Below are 19655 nucleotides of genomic sequence, written 5' to 3'. Positions count from 1 at the left end.
ACGGGACCAAACTGGGAGGGAGAGCCAACACTCCAGAAGACAGGAGCAGAATTCAAAACGATCTTGACAGACGAGAGAGATGATTGGCCGAAACTCACAAAATGAAGTTCAACAGGGACAAATGCAAGATACTTCATTTCGGCAGAAAAAATAGAAATCAAAGATACAGAATGGGGGACGATGCCTGGCTTGACAGCAGTGTGTGCGAAAAAGACCTTGGAGTCCTCGTGGGGAAGAAGTTAAACATGAGCCAACAATGTGATGCGGCTGCTAAAAAAGCCAATGGGATTCTGGCCTCATCAATAGGGGAATAGCGTCTAGATCCAGGGAAGTCCTGCTCCCCCTTATTCTATTCTGCCTTGGTCAGACCACACCTGGAATCACACTGCGTCCCATTCTGGGCACCACAGTTGAAGGGAGATGTTGACAAGCTGGAAAGCGTCCAGAGGAGGGCGACTAAAATGATGAAGGGTCTGGAGAACAAGCCCTATGAGGAGCGGCTTAAAGAGCTGGGCATGTTTAGCCTGCAGAAGAGAAGGCTGAGAGGAGACATGATAGCCATGGACAAATACGTGAAGGGAAGTCATAGGGAGGAGGGAGCAAGCTTGTTTTCTGCTGCCCTGCAGACTAGGACGCAAGGGAACAATGGCTTCAAACTACAGGAAAGGAGATTCCACCTGAACCTCAGGAAGAACTTCCTCACGGTGAGAAGGGCTGTTCGACAGTGGAACTCTCTCCCCCGGACTGTGGTGGAGGCTCCTTCCTTGGAGGCTTTTAAGCAGAGGCTGGATGGCCATCTGTCGGGGGTGCTTTGAATGCGATTTCCTGCTTCTTGGCAGAAAGGGGTTGGACTGGATGGCCCATGAGGTCTCTTCCAACTCTACTATTCTATGATTCTATGACTCTATATAGTCCAGCAGTAGACCTTTCAGGAAAGGTCAAATATAATCCAGTAATATGAAAGTAGATGTCCAGTATTAGAGTTCAAAGTTTTAAATCCAATAACCGAAACACACTCAAACCTTTAGGCTGTTTGAGAGGGGATTAAGGCAAGATCTGTCAAAGAGTTCCAGGGCTCAAATCCGAGGCTAGGATGCAAGGCAAGGCAAAGTTAGTCGTGGTAAAGCTTGACAGGGAGACGAGATGCAATGCCGGTTTACTCGAGAGTAGCACGCTGCAGAACTAGAGTCGATGTGAATCCCTCAACTGACAAAGGCCAGTTGGCGCCCCGAACTTTTATGGGACTTTGCTCTCCTCTCCAGCCAGGTGCCTGAACTCTTTCCCAAGGGAAAAATGACTAAGTCAACAACTTGCCAGATGCAATCCTCCCTGAGAACTCTCAAGGGAACCGGCATAATTAACGCTTGCTTTCTCCGCTAATCGAGCGCTTCTCCTCAAAACCTGCTTTTCCGCGTGCAAAGCCTCCCAAAACAATTGGCGGTCAAACATTGCGTTCTCTGGAGAACCGGGCTGGGAGTCAAGGCCCTTTTTAATCAACTGTGGGCTAAAACTGTCAACAGGGGACATCTGGAAGGGAGCGGAATCGTGCGGAAATGGCACAAACCCCATCTCTTCTTCGGTCTGCTCCGAAATGGCGACGGGGTCATGACTCGGGGGTCTCTGAGACACTACACCGACTTTGATCCACACTGGCCTTCTCGCTCTTTTAATAATAACTAAACACAGCTGTCTGTTCTAAACCATATCTGAGAAATATGCACCACGATAAAGGTTCAACGCATAGAACACAATATGTATATTAGAGCATCATATGCATAATAATGTTAACAATAATACAAATAATAATACAACTGATGACCAAATTCAGTCAGCTGTAGTGGCACACAAAGTATAAAGATTTATAGACTGAAATAATCCAGATTTAAATGCTACACAGAGCAGTTTTCAGTATCAAACATACATCAACCAGACTCCAACTGGAATTTGTTAGCGACACAATATGTTTACATTCAGTCTCTCCAAAATGGTATTTAATATGCTGTGAAACTAAATACAGTAGAGTCACTTATCCAACGTTCTGGATTATCCAACGCATTTTTGTAGTTAATGTTTTCAATACATCGTGATATTTTGGTGCTAAATTTGTAAATATATGAGAGCCATGCGTGAGTTAGGGCCTTTTACCCTAGCACTCAAGACCTGGCTCTTTACTAGAGCTTTTAATCTATTTTAATTTTTAAATCAATATTTGTATGTATGTATTTTTATCCTTTACAATTTTATCTTGTAAATCGCCTAGAGCATCGTGGATGGAGGGCGATTAATAAGTAATTAAATGATGATGATGATGATGATGATAATGATAATGAAATACAGTAGAGTCTCACTTATCCAACATAAAGGGCCAGCAGAATGTTGGATAAGCGAATATGTTGGATAATAAGGAGGCATTAAGGAAAAGCCTATTAAACATCAAAATAGGTTATGATTTTACAAATGAAGCACCAAAACATCATGTTAGACAACAAATTTGGCAGAAAAAGTAGTTCAATACGCAGTAATGCTATGTAGTAGTTACTGTATTTATGAATTTAGCACCAAAATCTCACGATATATTGAACACATTGACTACAAAAATGCGTTGGATAATCCAGAATGTTGGATAAGCGAATATGTTGGATAATAAGGAGGCATTAAGGAAAAGCCTATTAAACATCAAATTAGGTTATGATTTTACAAATGAAGCACCAAAACATCATGTTAGACAACAAATTTGGCAGAAAAAGTAGTTCAATACACAGTAATGCTATGTAGTAGTTACTGTATTTATGAATTTAGCACCAAAATCTCACGATATATTGAACACATTGACTACAAAAATGCGTTGGATAATCCAGAATGTTGGATAAGCGAGTGTTGGATAAGTGAGACTCTACTGTACAGTAATTACTACATAGTATTAATGTGCAACGAACTACTTTTTCTGTCAAATTTGTTGTCTAACATGATGTTTTGGTGCTTCATTTGTAAAATCAGAACCTATTTTGATGTTCAATAGGCTTTTTCTTCATCTCTCCTTATTATCCAACATATTCACTTATCCAACGTTCTGCTGGCCCGTTTATGTTGGATAAGCGAGACTCTACTGTATATCAGTGTACAAATCAATTGGCTCCAACCTGGCTTGGAGTCAAAACAAATCAAAGTCTCTGTAGTCTTGGAGCAATTCTATAGGACTCCTCGGGATGCAAATGCAGTCCATTAGCCGTAGCTTCAGTTTGTTGACAACAAATCCAGTTTTTCAGAGATAAGCTTCCAAATAGGGGAACGGATGTTGCAGTGGCTCTTTGACCTTCCCTCTCTTACCTTCTCTCCCCAGGTATTGGCTCTTCTCGGACGAGGCTCCCGGGCTCTTCATTGAGAAGGGTTGGGTGCATGATGGGATCGATTATTGCTTTACGCCTCCTAAGGAGGAAGAAGAAGAGGAAGATGAGGAGGAAGAGGAAGACTACCAGCAAGGTAGTATTAAGACGGGGCCGTTCAGTGCCATGCATTTAAACCAGGGGTCCACAAACTAAGGTCATTGACCTGGCCCCTGTCCTAAACTTTAGACTAAGGGTTGACCTCAGTCTACCTGGTCTTTGGAGGTCTCTTTGCTTACTTATGTCCCTTGTAAATCGTCTAGATGGTCTTTCAAGGTCTCTTTGCTTAGCTACGGCCTTATGAGACCATCTAGATGGCTTTTGGAGGTCACTTTCCTTACCTATGGTCCTATGAGACAGTCTAGATGGCCTTTGAGGGTCCCTTTCCTTACCTATGGTCTTATGAGATTGTCTGGATGGTCTTTGAGGGTCCCTTTCCTTATCTATGGCCTTCTGATGGCCTTATGAAATCATCTAGATGGCTTTTGAGGGTCCTTTTCCTTACCTATGGTGTTATGAGACCATCTAGATGGTCTTTGGAGGTCTCTTTACTTACCTATGGTCCTAGGAGACCGTCTAGATGGCCTTTGAGGGTCCCTTTCCTTACCTATGGTTTAATGAGATTGTCTGGATGGTCTTTGAGGGTCCCTTTCCTTATCTATGTTCTTCTGATGGCCTGATGAAATCATCTAGATGGCTTTTGAAGGTCCTTTTCCTTACCGATGGTCTTATGAGATCATCTAGATGGTCTTTGGAGGTACTTACCTATGGTCTTATGAGACTATGTAGATGGTCTTTGGAGGTCTCTTTACTTACCTATGGTCTTTGGAGGTCTCTTTCTTTACCTATGGTCTTATGAGACTATGTAGATGGTCTTTGGAGGTCTCTTTACTTACCTATGGTCTTTGGAGGTCTCTTTCTTTACCTATGGTCTTATGAGACCATCTAGATGGTCTTTGGAGGTCTCTTTACTTACTGATGGTCTTATGAAACCATCTAGATGGTCTTTGAGGGTCCCTTTCCTTATCCATGGTCTTCTGATGGCCTGATGAAATCATCTAGATGGCTTTTGAGGGTCCTTTTCCTTACCGATGGTCTTATGAGACCATGTAGATGATCTTTGGAGGTCTCTTTGCTTACCTATGGTCTTATGAGATCGTCAAGACTGTGGGTAAGGAATTACAATGATATTATTAATCATTATCATTTGTTGCCCTCGTCATTAGATTCGTAGAGTTTCCAAAAAGGAAGATACTACTATTATTATTATTATTATTATTTATTTATTTATTTATTTATTTATTTGCGACATTTATATCCCTCCCTTCTCTCCCTGAAGGGGACTCAGGGCGGCTTATATGTTATATGTATATACAATATATTATATCATTAGCATAGCACAATATAAGCATTAAATATTACCATATTGTACTATACCACTAGACTGCAATATTATTAGTTATATTACATGTAATATATAATATACATTTATAATAGTGTATTATTATTATTATTATTATTATTATATTTTCTAGCACAATATAAGCATTATATATTACTATATTGTACTATACCACTAGACTGCAGTATTATTAGTTATATTACATGTAATATATATATTTATAATAGTGTATTATTATTATTATTATATTTTTCTAGCACAATATAAGCATTATATATTACTACATTGTACTATACTACTAGACTGCAATATTATTAGTTATATTACATGTAATATATAATATATATTTATAATCGTGTATTATTATTATATTTTCTAGCACAATATAACCATTATATATTACTATATTGTACTATACCACTAGACTGCAATATTATTAGTTATATTACATGTAATATATAATATACAATTATAATAGTGTTATTATTATATTTTCTAGCACAATACAAGCATTATATATTACTATATTGTACTATACCACTAGACTGCAATATTATTAGTTATACTACATGTAATATATAATATGCATTTATAATAGTGTATTATTATTATTATTTTCTAGCACAATATAAGCATTATATATTACTGTATTGTACTATACCACTAGACTGCAATATTATTAGTAATATTACATATAATATATAATTTCTAATTATAATGGTGTGTTATATCATATTACATTATAATATTGTTATCAATATTGTATGTATATACAATATATTATTAGTATAGCATAATATTGTATTATACAGTATTATATTGTTATATTTACACAGGAGACATGGTGGAATGAATAATAATGAATTATTATTTTTATTGGAGCCCCCGGTGGCGCAGTGGGTAAAATCATCGTGACTTGAAGGTTGGGTTTGAATCCCACCTGGGGAGAGCGTGGATGAGCTCCCTCTGTTAGCTCCATCTCCATGTGGGGACAGGAGAGAAGCCTCCCACAAGGATGGTAAAAACATCAAAACATCCAGGCAATGTCACCTGGGCAACGTCCTAGCAGACGGCCAATTCTCTCACACCAGAAGCAACTCAGGTTGCTCCTGACATGGAAAAAATATATATTATTATTATTGTTGTCATCAGCTGATTTTTCGATCTTGGCCTTGATTGCATTTGTTCTGATGGCTTGCTCCTGGGCTGCAAGGATCAGGCCTTCTGTATCCTTCCTTCTTCAGGGTCTCATTCGTGAGCCAGAGCCAGGTCTTCTCCTTATCAGCTTGTCCTTCAATTTTGTCAAGGAACTTCCCATGCCATGTTTTGTTGTGCCAGCTGTCAGCTCTAGTTTGTAGTGTGGTTTTCTTGTACTGATTCTGCTCTAGTTTGTAGTGCGGTTTTCTTGTACTGATTCTGCTCTAGTTTGTAGTGCGGTTTTCTTGTACTGATTCTGCTCTAGTTTGTAGTGTGGTTTTCTTGTACTGATTCTGCTCTAGTTTGTAGTGCGGTTTTCTTGTACTGATTCTGCTCTAGTTTGTAGTGCGGTTTTCTTGTACTGATTCTGCTCTAGTTTGTAGTGCGGTTTTCTTGTACTGATTCTGCTCTAGTTTGTAGTGCGGTTTTCTTGTACTGATTCTGCTCTAGTTTGTAGTGCGGTTTTCTTGTACTGGTTCTGCTCTAGTTTGTAGTGCGGTTTTCTTGTACTGATTCTGCTCTAGTTTGTAGTACGGTTTTCTTGTACTGATTCTGCTCTAGTTTGTAGTGCGGTTTTCTTGTACTGATTCTGCTCTAGTTTGTAGTGCGGTTTTCTTGTACTGATTCTGCTCTAGTTTGTAGTACGGTTTTCTTGTACTGATTCTGCTCTAGTTTGTAGTGCGGTTTTCTTGTACTGGTTTTTTGTCTGCTGTGCTTTGAGGAGTTTCTGATTTGTGACTTCAATCAAAGCAGGTTCTTCACTTTGCTTGACATCTTCTGCCAGGGTATATTCTTCTTCTTTGACTACTTGTTTGACTTGTATGAGTCCTCTGCCCCCTGATCTTCTAGGCAGATAGAGCCGGTCAACATCACTGCGAGGGTGCAGTGAATGATGAATGGTCATGAGTTTTCTTGTTTTTCTGTCCAAATTGTCCAGTTCCGCCTGTGTCCAGTTTATGATGCTAGCAGTATATCTTATGACAGGTATGGCCCAGGTGTTTATGGCCTTGATGGTGTTGCCTCCATTGAGCTTGCTTTTGAGAATTTTTCTGACCCTTTGTGTGTATTCTTTACTGACCACAGTTTTCACATGTTCATGCTTGATGTTGTCCAGCTGTAATATGCCCAGATATTTATAGGCCTCCGGTTGGTGACACTTTATTGTTTGGCCATTGGGCATATTGATGCCCTCACTTTCCATGATTTTTCCCTTCTTCAGTGCCCCTGTCAAACATTTGTCCAAACCAAACTCCATGCTGATATCAGTGCTAAAGATTCGGACAGTGTTGTTCAGAGACTGGATTTCAGTTTCCGTTTTTCCATACAGCTTCAGGTCATCCATGTACATCAGATGTGAAATTTTGTGAGAATTCTTAGATGTTTGGTAGCTGAGATTTGTTTTTTGTAAGATTGTTGACAGAGGGATCATGGCAATAATGAAAAGCAGAGGGGACAATGAGTCTCCCTGCAAAATTAAGATGTGAAATTTTGTGAGAATTCTTAGATGTTTGATAGCCGAGATTTGTTTTTTGTAAGATTGTTGACAGAGGGATCATGGCAATAATGAAAAGCATGAGTCTCCCTGGAAAATTCCTCTCCTGATGTTGACAAGCCCATAGCTTTCATTTCCAACAAACAGTTCAGTTTTCCAGTGCTCCATCACGTTTTCAATAAAGGTGCCAACGTTTTTACTGATCCCGATGGCGTCCAGGCACTTGATGATCCAGCTGAGTGGGAGTGAGTCAAAGGCCTTTTTGTAGTCAATCCACGTCATGTGAAGATTATTATTATTGTTCTCATCATCATTACTATTATTACTACTACTATTCTTATTGGGGTGTCTTTCTTCGCAGGCTCCCGACGGGAGGCGCTGGGGGCAGGCCGGGTCCCGAATCTCCTTCCGGCCCCAGAGATCCCTGTGGAGACCACGGTGCCCAAACAGGGCCAGAACCTCTGGTGAGACACCCCCCCCCCCCCCCACCTTGACTTCCTGTCTCTGTGCAAGCTGGTCTCTTTTATCTATGTGTGGGAATTAAATCACGAGTAGCAAATGGGCCTCGGGGTGGGCTTCATGTGGCTTCTCTTCCTTGAGAACACGTCTTCCTCTTGCAGGTTCCTGTGCGACAGCCAGAAGGAGCTGGACGAGCTGCTGTGCCGCCTCCACCCGCAGGGCATCCGGGAGAGCCAGCTGCAGGAGCGCCTGCAGAAGCGGTGAGATCGTCATCATCATCATCATCATCCTAAAGTTGGAGGGGTCCCCAAGGGCCGTCCAGTCCAACCCCTGCCCTCTTTATTGTTCATATTAACTCAAGAGTTGGAGGAGACTCCAAAGGCCATCCAAACAAGCCCTTGCCCTGTTGTTGTTGTTGTTGTTGTTCTTAATACTAATAATAATAATAATAATCATCATCCTAAAGTTGGAGGGGTCCCCAAGGGCCGTCCAGTCCAACCCCTGCCCTCTTTATTGTTCATATTAACTCAAGAGTTGGAGGAGACTCCAAAGGCCATCCAAACAAGCCCTTGCCCTGTTGTTGTTGTTGTTGTTGTTGTTCTTAATACTAATAATAATAATAATCATCATCATCCTAAAGTTGGAGGGGTCCCCAAGGGCCGTCCAGTCCAACCCCTGCCCTCTTTATTGTTCATATTAACTCAAGAGTTGGAGGAGACTCCAAAGGCCATCCAAACAAGCCCTTGCCCTGTTGTTGTTGTTGTTGTTGTTCTTAATACTAATAATAATAATCATCATCATCATCCTAAAGTTGGAGGGGTCCCCAAGGGCCGTCCAGTCCAACCCCTGCCCTCTTTATTGTTCATATTAACTCAAGAGTTGGAGGAGACTCCAAAGGCCATCCAAACAAGCCCTTGCCCTGTTGTTGTTGTTGTTGTTGTTCTTAATACTAATAATAATAATCATCATCATCATCCTAAAGTTGGAGGGGTCCCCAAGGGCCGTCCAGTCCAACCCCAGCCCTCTTTATTGTTCATATTAACTCAAGAGTTGGAGGAGACTCCAAAGGCCATCCAAACAAGCCCTTGCCCTGTTGTTGTTATTGTTGTTGTTCTTAATACTAATAATAATAATAATCATCATCATCCTAAAGTTGGAGGGGACCCCAAGGGCCATCCAGTCCAACCCCAGCCCTCTTTATTGTTCATATTAACCCAAGAGTTGGAGGAGACCCCAAAGGCCATCCAAACAAACCCTTGCCCTGTTGCTATTGTTATTGTTCTTAATACTACTACTACTACTACTACTACTAATAATAATAATAATAATAATAATATCCTAAAGTCGGAGGGGACCCCAAGGGCCATCCAGTCCAACCCATGCCCTCTTTATTGTTCATATGAATAGTCATATTAACCCAAGAGTTGTGAGGAGACCCCAAAGGCCATCCAAGCAAACCCTTGCCCTGTTGCTATTGTTGTTCTTAATACTACTACTACTAATAATAATAATAATATCCTAAAGTTGGAGGGGACCCCAAAGGCCATCCAGTCCAACCCCAGCCCTCTTTATTGTTCATATTAACCCAAGAGTTGGAGGAGACCCCAAAGGCCATCCAAACAAGCCCTTGCCCTGTTGTTGTTGTTCTTAATACTACTACTAATAATAATAATCATCATCCTAAAGTTAGAGGGGACCCCAAAGGCCATCCAGTCCAACCCCTTCCCTCTTTATTGTTCATATTAACTCAAGAGTTGGATGGGACCCCAAAGGCCATCCAAACAAGCCCTTGCCCTGTTGTTGTTGTTTTTGTTGTTCTTAATACTACTACTACTACTAATAATCATCATCCTAAAGTTGGAGGGGACCCCAAAGGCCATCCAGTCCAACCCCTGCCCTCTTTATTGTTCATATTAACTCAAGAGTTGGATGGGACCCCAAAGGCCATCCAAACAAGCCCTTGCCCTGTTGTTGTTGTTTTTGTTGTTCTTAATACTACTACTACTACTAATAATCATCATCCTAAAGTTGGAGGGGACCCCAAAGGCCATCCAGTCCAACCCCTGCCCTCTTTATTGTTCATATTAACCCAAGAGTTGGAGGAGACCCCAAAGGCCATCCAAACAAGCCCTTGCCCTGTTGTTGTTGTTGTTGTTGTTGTTCTTAATACTACTACTACTAATAATAATAATCATCCTAAAGTTAGAGGGGACCCCAAAGGCCATCCAGTCCAACTCCTGCCCTCTTTATTGTTCATATTAACTCAAGAGTTGGATGGGACCCCAAAGGCCATCCAAACAAGCCCTTGCCCTGTTGTTATTGTTGTTGTTCTTAATACTACTACTGCTACTAATAATAATAATTATTATCATCCTAAAGTTGGAGGGGACCCCAAAGGCCATCCAGTCCAACCCCTGCCCTCTTTATTGTTCATATTAACTCAAGAGTTGGAGGAGACCCCAAAGGCCATCCAAACAAGCCCTTGCCCTGTTGTTATTGTTGTTGTTCTTAATACTAATAATAATAATCATCATCATCCTAAAGTTAGAGGGGACCCCAAGGGCCATGCAGTCCAACCCATGCCCTCTTTATTGTTCATATTAACCCAAGAGTTGGAGGGGACCCCAAAGGCCATCCAAAAAATCCCTGTTGCTAGGGCGGGGGCCAGGTAAATGACCTCGGAGGGCCGCATCCGGCCCCCGGGCCTTAGTTTGGGGACTCCTGTACCAGAGGGTCATTGAGGTTTTATGGCTGGCCCGTTTTTATGGCTGGCATCTGTTTTTTGTCAGCCGACCGGAGATGTCAAAGATTGGAGATCATGACATAACAGGTTTTATTGTACAGAATACCAGAACCTTCTCTTTGGCCCATTTATATAGGGGCTCTCACATACCAGAGGGTCATTGAGGTTTTATGGCTGGCATCTGTTCTTTGTCAGCCGACCGGAGATGTCAAAGATTGGAGATCATGACATAACAGGTTTTATTGTACAGAATACCAGAACCTTCTCTTTGGCCCATTTATATAGGGGCTCTCGCATACCAGAGGGTCATTGAGGTTTTATGGCTGGCGTCTGTTCTTTGTCAGCCGACCGGAGATGTCAAAGATTGGAGATCATGACATAACAGGTTTTATTGTACAGAATACCAGAACCTTCTCTTTGGCCCATTTATATAGGGGCTCTCGCATACCAGAGGGTCATTGAGGTTTTATGTCTGGCCCGTTTTATGGCTGGCATCTGTTCTTTGTCAGCCGACCGGAGATGTCAAAGATTGGAGATCATGACATAACAGTTTTTATTGTACAGAATACCAGAACCTTCTCTTTGGCCCATTTATATAGGGGCTCTCACATACCAGAGGGTCATTGAGGTTTTATGGCTGGCATCTGTTCTTTGTCAGCCGACCGGAGATGTCAAAGATTGGAGATCATGACATAACAGGTTTTATTGTACAGAATACCAGAACCTTCTCTTTGGCCCATTTATATAGGGGCTCTCGCATACCAGAGGGTCATTGAGGTTTTATGGCTGGCGTCTGTTCTTTGTCAGCCGACCGGAGATGTCAAAGATTGGAGATCATGACATAACAGGTTTTATTGTACAGAATACCAGAACCTTCTCTTTGGCCCATTTATATAGGGGCTCTCGCATACCAGAGGGTCATTGAGGTTTTATGTCTGGCCCGTTTTATGGCTGGCATCTGTTCTTTGTCAGCCGACCGGAGATGTCAAAGATTGGAGATCATGACATAACAGTTTTTATTGTACAGAATACCAGAACCTTCTCTTTGGCCCATTTATATAGGGGCTCTCACATACCAGAGGGTCATTGAGGTTTTATGGCTGGCATCTGTTCTTTGTCAGCCGACCGGAGATGTCAAAGATTGGAGATCATGACATAACAGGTTTTATTGTACAGAATACCAGAACCTTCTCTTTGGCCCATTTATATAGGGGCTCTCACATACCAGAGGGTCATTGAGGTTTTATGGCTGGCATCTGTTCTTTGTCAGCCGACCGGAGATGTCAAAAATGGGAGATCATGACATAACAGTTTTTATTGTACAGAATACCAGAACCTTCTCTTTGGCCCATTCATATAGGGGCTCTCACATACCAGAGGGTCATTGAGGTTTTATGGCTGGCGTCTGTTTTTTGTCAGCCGACCGGAGATGTCAAAGATTGGAGATCATGACATAACAGTTTTTATTGTACAGAATACCAGAACCTTCTCTTTGGTCCGTTTATATAGGGGCTCTCACATACCAGAGAGTCATTGAGGTTTTATGGCTGGCGTCTGTTCTTTGTTAGCCGACCGGAGATGTCAAAGATGGGAGATCATGACATAACAGTTTTTATTGTACAGAATACCAGAACCTTCTCTTTGGCCCATTTATATAGGGGCTCTCACATACCAGAGGGTCATTGAGGTTTTATGGCTGGCGTCTGTTCTTTGTCAGCCGACCGGAGATGTCAAAGATTGGAGATCATGACACCTTGTGACCTGTGTCCCCCCTCCCCCCCCCCCCCCTTGGTTGCAGATACCCGGACATCGTGCACTCCATCCACTTGGCCCGGAAGCAGAACCCGGGCCTCAAGACCTGCGACGGCCACCAGGAACTGCTCAACTTCCTGCGCAGCGACCTCATCGAAGTGGCCACCCGGCTGCAGAAGGGTGGCCTGGGCTACGTGGGCGAGGGCGAGTTCGAGGCTAGGGTGAGTGAGGGAGTGAGTGAGTGAAGGAGTGAGTGATGGCAACATCATCATCATCATGAGAAAGGGGTGTGTGTGTGTGTGTGTGTGTGTGTCAGAATTGGATTTGGGTCAACCTGCCCTTCTTCCTGCCACGAATGGCTTTGGAATAACAATGAGAATCATATGAATGTCACCCCTATTGTTTTATTATTTTACATTGTGGATAAATGTGTTTTGTTTTGTTTAGTATGATGTATGTATTTTACCTTGTTTTGTTGTGATTACCTGGGCTTGGCCCCATGTTAGCCGCCCCGAATCCTTTCGGGGAAATGGAGGCAGGGTATAAAAATATAATAATAATAATAATAATAATAATAACAGTAATAATTTAATAATATTATTTCATAAAATAATAATTATTATAATAATAATTTAATAATATTATTTAATAAAATAATAATAATAATAATAATAATAATAATAATAATAATAATAGTGTTCGACTTGTGATATGAAATCCAGCATATCTATCTTGTTTGCTGTGTCATAATAAAAAAATAATTTTATTTTTATACCCTGCCTCCATTTCCCCGAAAGGATTCAGGGTGGCTAACATTATTATTATTATTATTATTATTATTATTATTATTATTATTATTATTATTTTGGCCGGGTCCTTGAGTTTACCAAGAGCCTACTGGTATATTATTATTATTATTATTATTATTATTATTATTACCTTGAGTTAACCAAGAGCCTACTGGTATATTATTATTATTATTAATATCATTACCTTGAGTTAACTAAGAGCCTGCTGGTATATTATTATTATTATTATTATTTTGGCCGGGTCCTTGAGTTTACCAAGAGCCTACTGGTATATTATTATTATTATTATTATTATTATTATTATTATTATTATTATTATTATTATGACCTTGAGTTAACCAAGAGCCTACTGGTATATTATTATTATTAATATTAATATTATTATTATTATGACCTTGAGTTAACCAAGAGCCTGCTGGTTTATTATTGTTATTATTATTATTGGGTCCTTGAGTTAACCAAGAGCCCATAAGGTGGTGGTGGTGGTTGTTGTTGATATTGTTATGGCCGGGTCCTTGAGTTAACCAAGAGCCTACTGGTATATTATTATTATTATTATTATTATTATTATTATTATTATGACCTTGAGTTAACCAAGACCCTACTGGTATATCATTATTATTAATATTAATATTATTATTATTATGACCTTGAGTTAACCAAGAGCCTACTGGTATATTATTATTATTATTAATATTAATATTAATATTATGACCTTGAGTTAACCAAGACCCTACTGGTATATTATTAATATTCATATTATTATTATTATGACCTTGAGTTAACCAAGAGCCTACTAGTATATTATTAATATTAATATTATTATTATTATGACCTTGAGTTAACCAAGAGCTTACTGGTATATTAATATTAATATTAATATTATTATGACCTTGAGTTAACCAAGACCCTACTGGTATATTATTATTATTATTATTATTAATATTAATATTATTATTATTATGACCTTGAGTTAACCAAGACCCTACTGGTATATTATTATTATTATTATTATTATTATTATTATTATGACCGTGAGTTAACCAAGACCCTACTGGTATATTATCATTCTGGCAGGTGAGCTCCCTGGAGAGCCTGCGGGACTTTGGGGAGTGCGTGGTGGCCCTCCAGGCCAGCGTGATCAAGAAGTTCCTGCAGGGCTTCATGGCCCCCAAGCAGAAGCGGAGGAAGCCCCCCGCCGAGGACGCCCCCCCCACCGCTGCTCCCCCCTCCGCCGCCACCGCCAAGACCGAGGAGGTGGACGAGGAGAAGCGCGTGGCCGAGGAAGCCAAGGTAGGGGCCCGTGGGGTCGCTGGGAGAAGGCGTGTGGCAGGGGTCACTCCGCGTTGTAGCCGGTGGTCTGTGGTTTGCTCTTCTTGTTGTGGCCCCGGATTGAGGTTCCGGGTTTTAGCCTGCCACTTTTGGACTCTTGCTTGCTGAGGTGTTCCTCTGGATCTTGATTTAAGGCCTTGGCATGCTGGCTGATATCCGCAAAGTGGACGGGCCTGAGGCATGCTTGCTCTATGATATGCCGATAATATCTATGTGTCTATCATTATGGGCTCGGGCTGTGGCGCAGGCTGGAGAGCAGCTGCAATGAATCACTGCAATGAATCACTCTGACCAGGAGGTCATGAGTTCGAGGCCCGCTCGGAGCCTATGTTTGTCTTGTCTTGGTTCTATGTTAAAAGGCATTGAATGTTTGCCTCGAATTGCAATATTATTAGTAATATTACATGTAATTTGTAATACATCTCTCTATATAAAAGGCTAGAGTTCGGGGGGTGTTAGGTTTTGTTGTTTTGTGCGTTGCCACGACGCCAAAAGCTATTTATATATAGAGAAGATAATGTACTATACCACTAGACTGCAATATTAGTTAATATCCCAAATCATTGGAGTTTGGGAAATAATGGGTTTTGTTGTTTTGTGCGTCGCCGCGACGCCGAAAGCCTTTTATATATAGAGAAGATAATGTACTATACCACTAGACTGCAATATTAGTTAATATCCCAAATCATTGGAGTTTGGGAAATAATGGGTTTTGTTGTTTTGTGCGTCGCCGCGACGCCGAAAGCCTTTTATATATAGAGAAGATAATGTACTATACCACTAGACTGCAATATTAGTTAATATCCCAAATCATTGGAGTTTGGGAAATAATGGGTTTTGTTGTTTTGTGCGTCGCCGCGACGCCGAAAGCCTTTTATATATAGAGAAGATAATGTACTATACCACTAGACTGCAATATTAGTTAATATCCCAAATCATTGGAGTTTGGGAAATAATGGGTTTTGTTGTTTTGTGCGTCGCCACGACGCCGAAAGCCTTTTATATATAGAGAAGATAATGTACTATACCACTAGACTGCAATATTAGTTAATATCCCAAATCATTGGAGTTTGGGAAATAATGGGTTGTGATCCACCTTGAAGGAATAATAATAACAATACTGCCAGTGTTGCCCTTCCTTGGATCAGCCAAACCCCAGATTCTGAGAATCCAGGAAAGGGAGGGAATGTGCACATTTTTCCATCTTCTGCTCCAAGGAGCCCGAGTTCGCTTGGCTTGGAGTCCGGCCCGGGGTTTGTTTGCTCAGGGACGGGAATGTGCAACGCGGCAGAACCCGGGCGTTGGGCTTGGCACGGGCTCGCTCTTGGCTCGCTCGGTGCCACGGGCCTTGCGGGTGTTTTCATTGCAACGTCCCCCAGAACAGCAGCCCGGTCCAAATTCTGGGCCCTGCCTTCTTCGGAGTGGCCACCAGGGGGCAGCCGGGTCCCTTCATTCCACTACATCCAATCCGCTACAGTTGGAAGGGACCCCAAAGGCCATCCAGTCTTATTATTATTATTATTATTATTATTATTATTATTATTATTATTATTATTATTATTATTTTATTATGACACAGCAAACAAGATAGACATGCTGGATTTATATTATTATTATTATTATTATTATTATTATTATTATTATTATTATTATTATTAGACTTCTTGAGTTGGAAGGGACCCCAAAAGCCATCCAGTCCAGCCCCCTTCTGCCATCAAGGAAGATAGCATTATTATTATTATTATTATTATTATTATTATTATTATTATTATTATTATTATTAGACTCTTTGAGTTGGAAGGGACCCCAACAGCCATCCAGTCCAGCCTCCTAGTAGCATCATCATCATCATAATTATTATTATTATTATTATTATTATTATTATTATTATTCTTACATGACCCCAAGGGCCATCCAGATGACTATCTCTTGGGGGTGGTCTAATGGGGATTGGACTGGATGGCCTTTGGGGTCCCTTCCAACCCTATGGTTCTATAATTCTATGATATCTTTTGCAGGGGCTGGATGGTCATCTCTTGGAAGGGATTATTACTATTATTGATATTATTACTGTTGTTTAAATCTTTGTTTTAACTTGTTTTATCATCTTCTTGTGTTTTAAACTGTGTGTATTGTTTATGTATTTGCGCTGTTACTTTTGTAACATTGTGAGCCGCCCCGAGTCCCCACGGGGAGATGGTGGCGGGGTATAAATCTATTATTATTATTATTATTATTATTATTATTATTATTATTATTATTATGATCTGCATCCTTGGGCGGGTCAGATGTCCCTCTGCCGGGAGGGGTTTGAAGGTGTCTCAGTGTCAGAAGGGGGTGGGACTGGATACTGTGTGTATTGTTTATGTATTTGCGCTGTTACTTTTGTAACATTATGAGCCGCCCCGAGTCCCCACGGGGAGATGGTGGCGGGGTATAAATAAAGTTTTATTATTATTATTATTATTATTATCATTATTATCTGCATCCTTGGGCGGGTGAGAGGGCCCTCTGTCAGGAGGGGTTTAATGGTGTAGACTGGATGGCCTTTGGGGTCCCTTCCAACTCTTATGATCTGCATCCTTGGGCGGGTTGGATGGCCATCTTTCAGGAGGGGTTTAATGGTGTCGACAGGATGGCCTTTGGGGGTCCCGCTTGACTCTTATGAGTCTGTGATCTGCATCCTTGGGCGAGTGAGAGGGCCATCTTTCAGGAGGGGTTTAATGGTGTCGACTGGATGGCCTTTGGGGGTCCCGCTTGACTCTTATGAGTCTGTGATCTGCATCCTTGGGCGGGTGAGAGGGCCATCTTTCAGGAGGGGTTTAATGGTGTCGACTGGATGGCCTTTGGGGGTCCCGCTCGACTCTGATGAGTCTGTGATCTGCATCCTTGGGCGGGTCAGATGGCCATCTTTCAGGAGGGGTTTAATGGTGTCGATGGGATGGCCTTTGGGGTCCCTTCCAACTCTTATGATCTGCATCCTTGGGCGGGTTGGATGGCCATCTTTCAGGAGGGGTTTAATGGTGTCGATGGGATGGCCTTTGGGGTCCCTTCCAACTCTTATGAGTCTATGATGTGCATCCTTGGGCGGGTGAGAGGGCCCTCTGCCGGGAGGGGTTTAATGGTGTCTCGGTGTCAGAAGGGGGTGGGACTGGGTGGCCTTTGGGGGTCCCGCTCTACTCTGATGAGTCTATGATTTACGGGTGGGAGGGCCCTCTGCCGGGAGGGCTCTGATGGTGCCTGGGTGTGGTGCAGGTGGCGTCTGCGGTGGAGAAGTGGAAGGGGGCCATCCGTGAGGCGCAGACCTTTTCCCGGATGCACGTGTTGCTGGGGATGCTGGACGCCTGCATCAAGTGGGACATGTCGGCCGAGAACGCCCGCTGCAAGGTCTGCCGCAAGAAAGGTGGGCCAACACGGGACCCCCGGGATGAAATGGGCCGGGTCGGGTGTCCCTCTGCGGCGGCGGGGGGGGGGGGTGTCCCTTGGCCGGGCGGTGATTCCTGTCTTCTCTTCCAGGCGAGGACGACCAGCTGATCCTGTGCGACGAGTGCAACAAGGCCTTCCACCTCTTCTGCCTGCGCCCCGCCCTCTACGAGGTCCCCGAGGGGGAGTGGCAGTGCCCCGCATGCCAGCCCTCCGTCGCCCGCCGCAGCTCACGAGGACGGTGAGACACCGGGGTGGTGGTGGTGGTGGCTTGGGGGGGGGGGGGTTCAGTTGATTGACACTTTCCCTGTCCGATTCTGAGATATTCGGGACCTTTAAGGAGAGCCGTTCAGCGGTGGAACTCCCTGCTTCAGGGTGTGACTGGGATCTCTTCCAACTCTAGAAGACTAATAATAATAATAATAATAATAATAATAATAATAATAATAATAATAATTCTACCACCTTGACTGGGATCTCTTCCAACTCTAGAATAATAATAATAATAATAATAATAATAATAATAATAATAATAATAATAATAATAATAATTCTGCCTTCTTGACTGGGGTCTCTTCCAACTCTAGGAGCATAATAATAATAATAATAATAATAATAATAATTCTACTTTCTTGACTGGGTTCTCTGCCAACTCTAGGAGCATAATAATAATAATAATAATAATAATTCTACCAGCTTGTCTGGGATCTCTTCCAACTCTAGAATAATAATAATAATTCTACCTTCTTGACTGGGGTCTCTGCCAACTCTAGGAAACCAATAATAATAATAATAATAATAATAATAATAATAATAATAATAATAATTCTACCTTCTTGACTGGGGTCTCTTCCAACTCTAGGAGCATAATAATAATAATAATAATAATAATTCTACCTTCTTGACTGAGGTCTCTTCCAAGTCTAGAATAATAATAATAATAATAATAATAATAGATTATTCCAAGCACGTCTTAGGATGGAAGAAATGCAATATCGATCTCTCTCTCAAGAGGGTCTGACGGCTGCGCCCGTGTGCTTTGCAGGAACTACGCGGAAGACTCGGTGGAAGAGGAGAGCGAGGCCGGCGAGGAGGAGGAGGAGGAAGACGAGGAGGAAGAGGAGGAGGAGGAGGAGGAAGAGGAGGACTACGAGGTGGCCGGCCTAAAACGTAAGCTCGTAGCTGACATCTTGCCTCTCTCCATGTTCACGGGAGAAGAGTAGTTCAATACACAGTAATGCTATGTAGTAATTACTGTATTTACAAATTTAGCACCAAAATATCACGATGTTTTGAAAACATTGACTACTAAAATGCGTTGGATAATCCAGAATGTTGGATAAGCGAGTGTTGGATAAGTGAGACTCTACTGTAGTAGGTATCTTCAGACTAAGGGCGAGGAATAAGGTTAACAAGGTGCAATGCATTATATCTTCTAGTGAAATGATATGTATCTTACCTATTCATCTACTCACTTTTGCATGTTTTCGAACATCTGTGTTGGCAGTAGTTCGGGTCAACAGTGGGGGCTCATCGCTTTTAGCAAGGGCCGTCCCGTGGTTCTCTTCCCGGTGGGGAAAAGTTGGGAAGAACTGGCGAGAGTTTTTCCTCATGTGCGGTTCAAAGATGGCGTCGGCGGGAAAATGGGAGTGCGCTGCACATG

The 19655-nt window shown here is 42.0% G+C and overlaps 1 protein-coding gene across 1 annotated transcript in view; it reads left to right on the top strand.

The window, feature by feature from the left end:
* Nucleotides 1–19655, top strand: part of baz1b (bromodomain adjacent to zinc finger domain 1B) — a 61673-nt gene that overhangs the window by 27942 nt on the left and 14076 nt on the right. Inside the window, 8 exon segments of the mRNA XM_062959229.1 lie at nt 3341–3480; nt 7836–7938; nt 8095–8193; nt 12475–12649; nt 14315–14530; nt 17825–17972; nt 18086–18233; nt 19038–19162. Coding sequence (XP_062815299.1) covers nt 3341–3480; nt 7836–7938; nt 8095–8193; nt 12475–12649; nt 14315–14530; nt 17825–17972; nt 18086–18233; nt 19038–19162 — 1154 coding nt within the window.

This window comes from Anolis carolinensis, unplaced genomic scaffold, assembly GCF_035594765.1.
Source record: "Anolis carolinensis isolate JA03-04 unplaced genomic scaffold, rAnoCar3.1.pri scaffold_7, whole genome shotgun sequence".
Taxonomy (NCBI): domain Eukaryota; kingdom Metazoa; phylum Chordata; class Lepidosauria; order Squamata; family Dactyloidae; genus Anolis; species Anolis carolinensis.
This window is presented reverse-complemented; position numbering and strand designations above follow the sequence as displayed.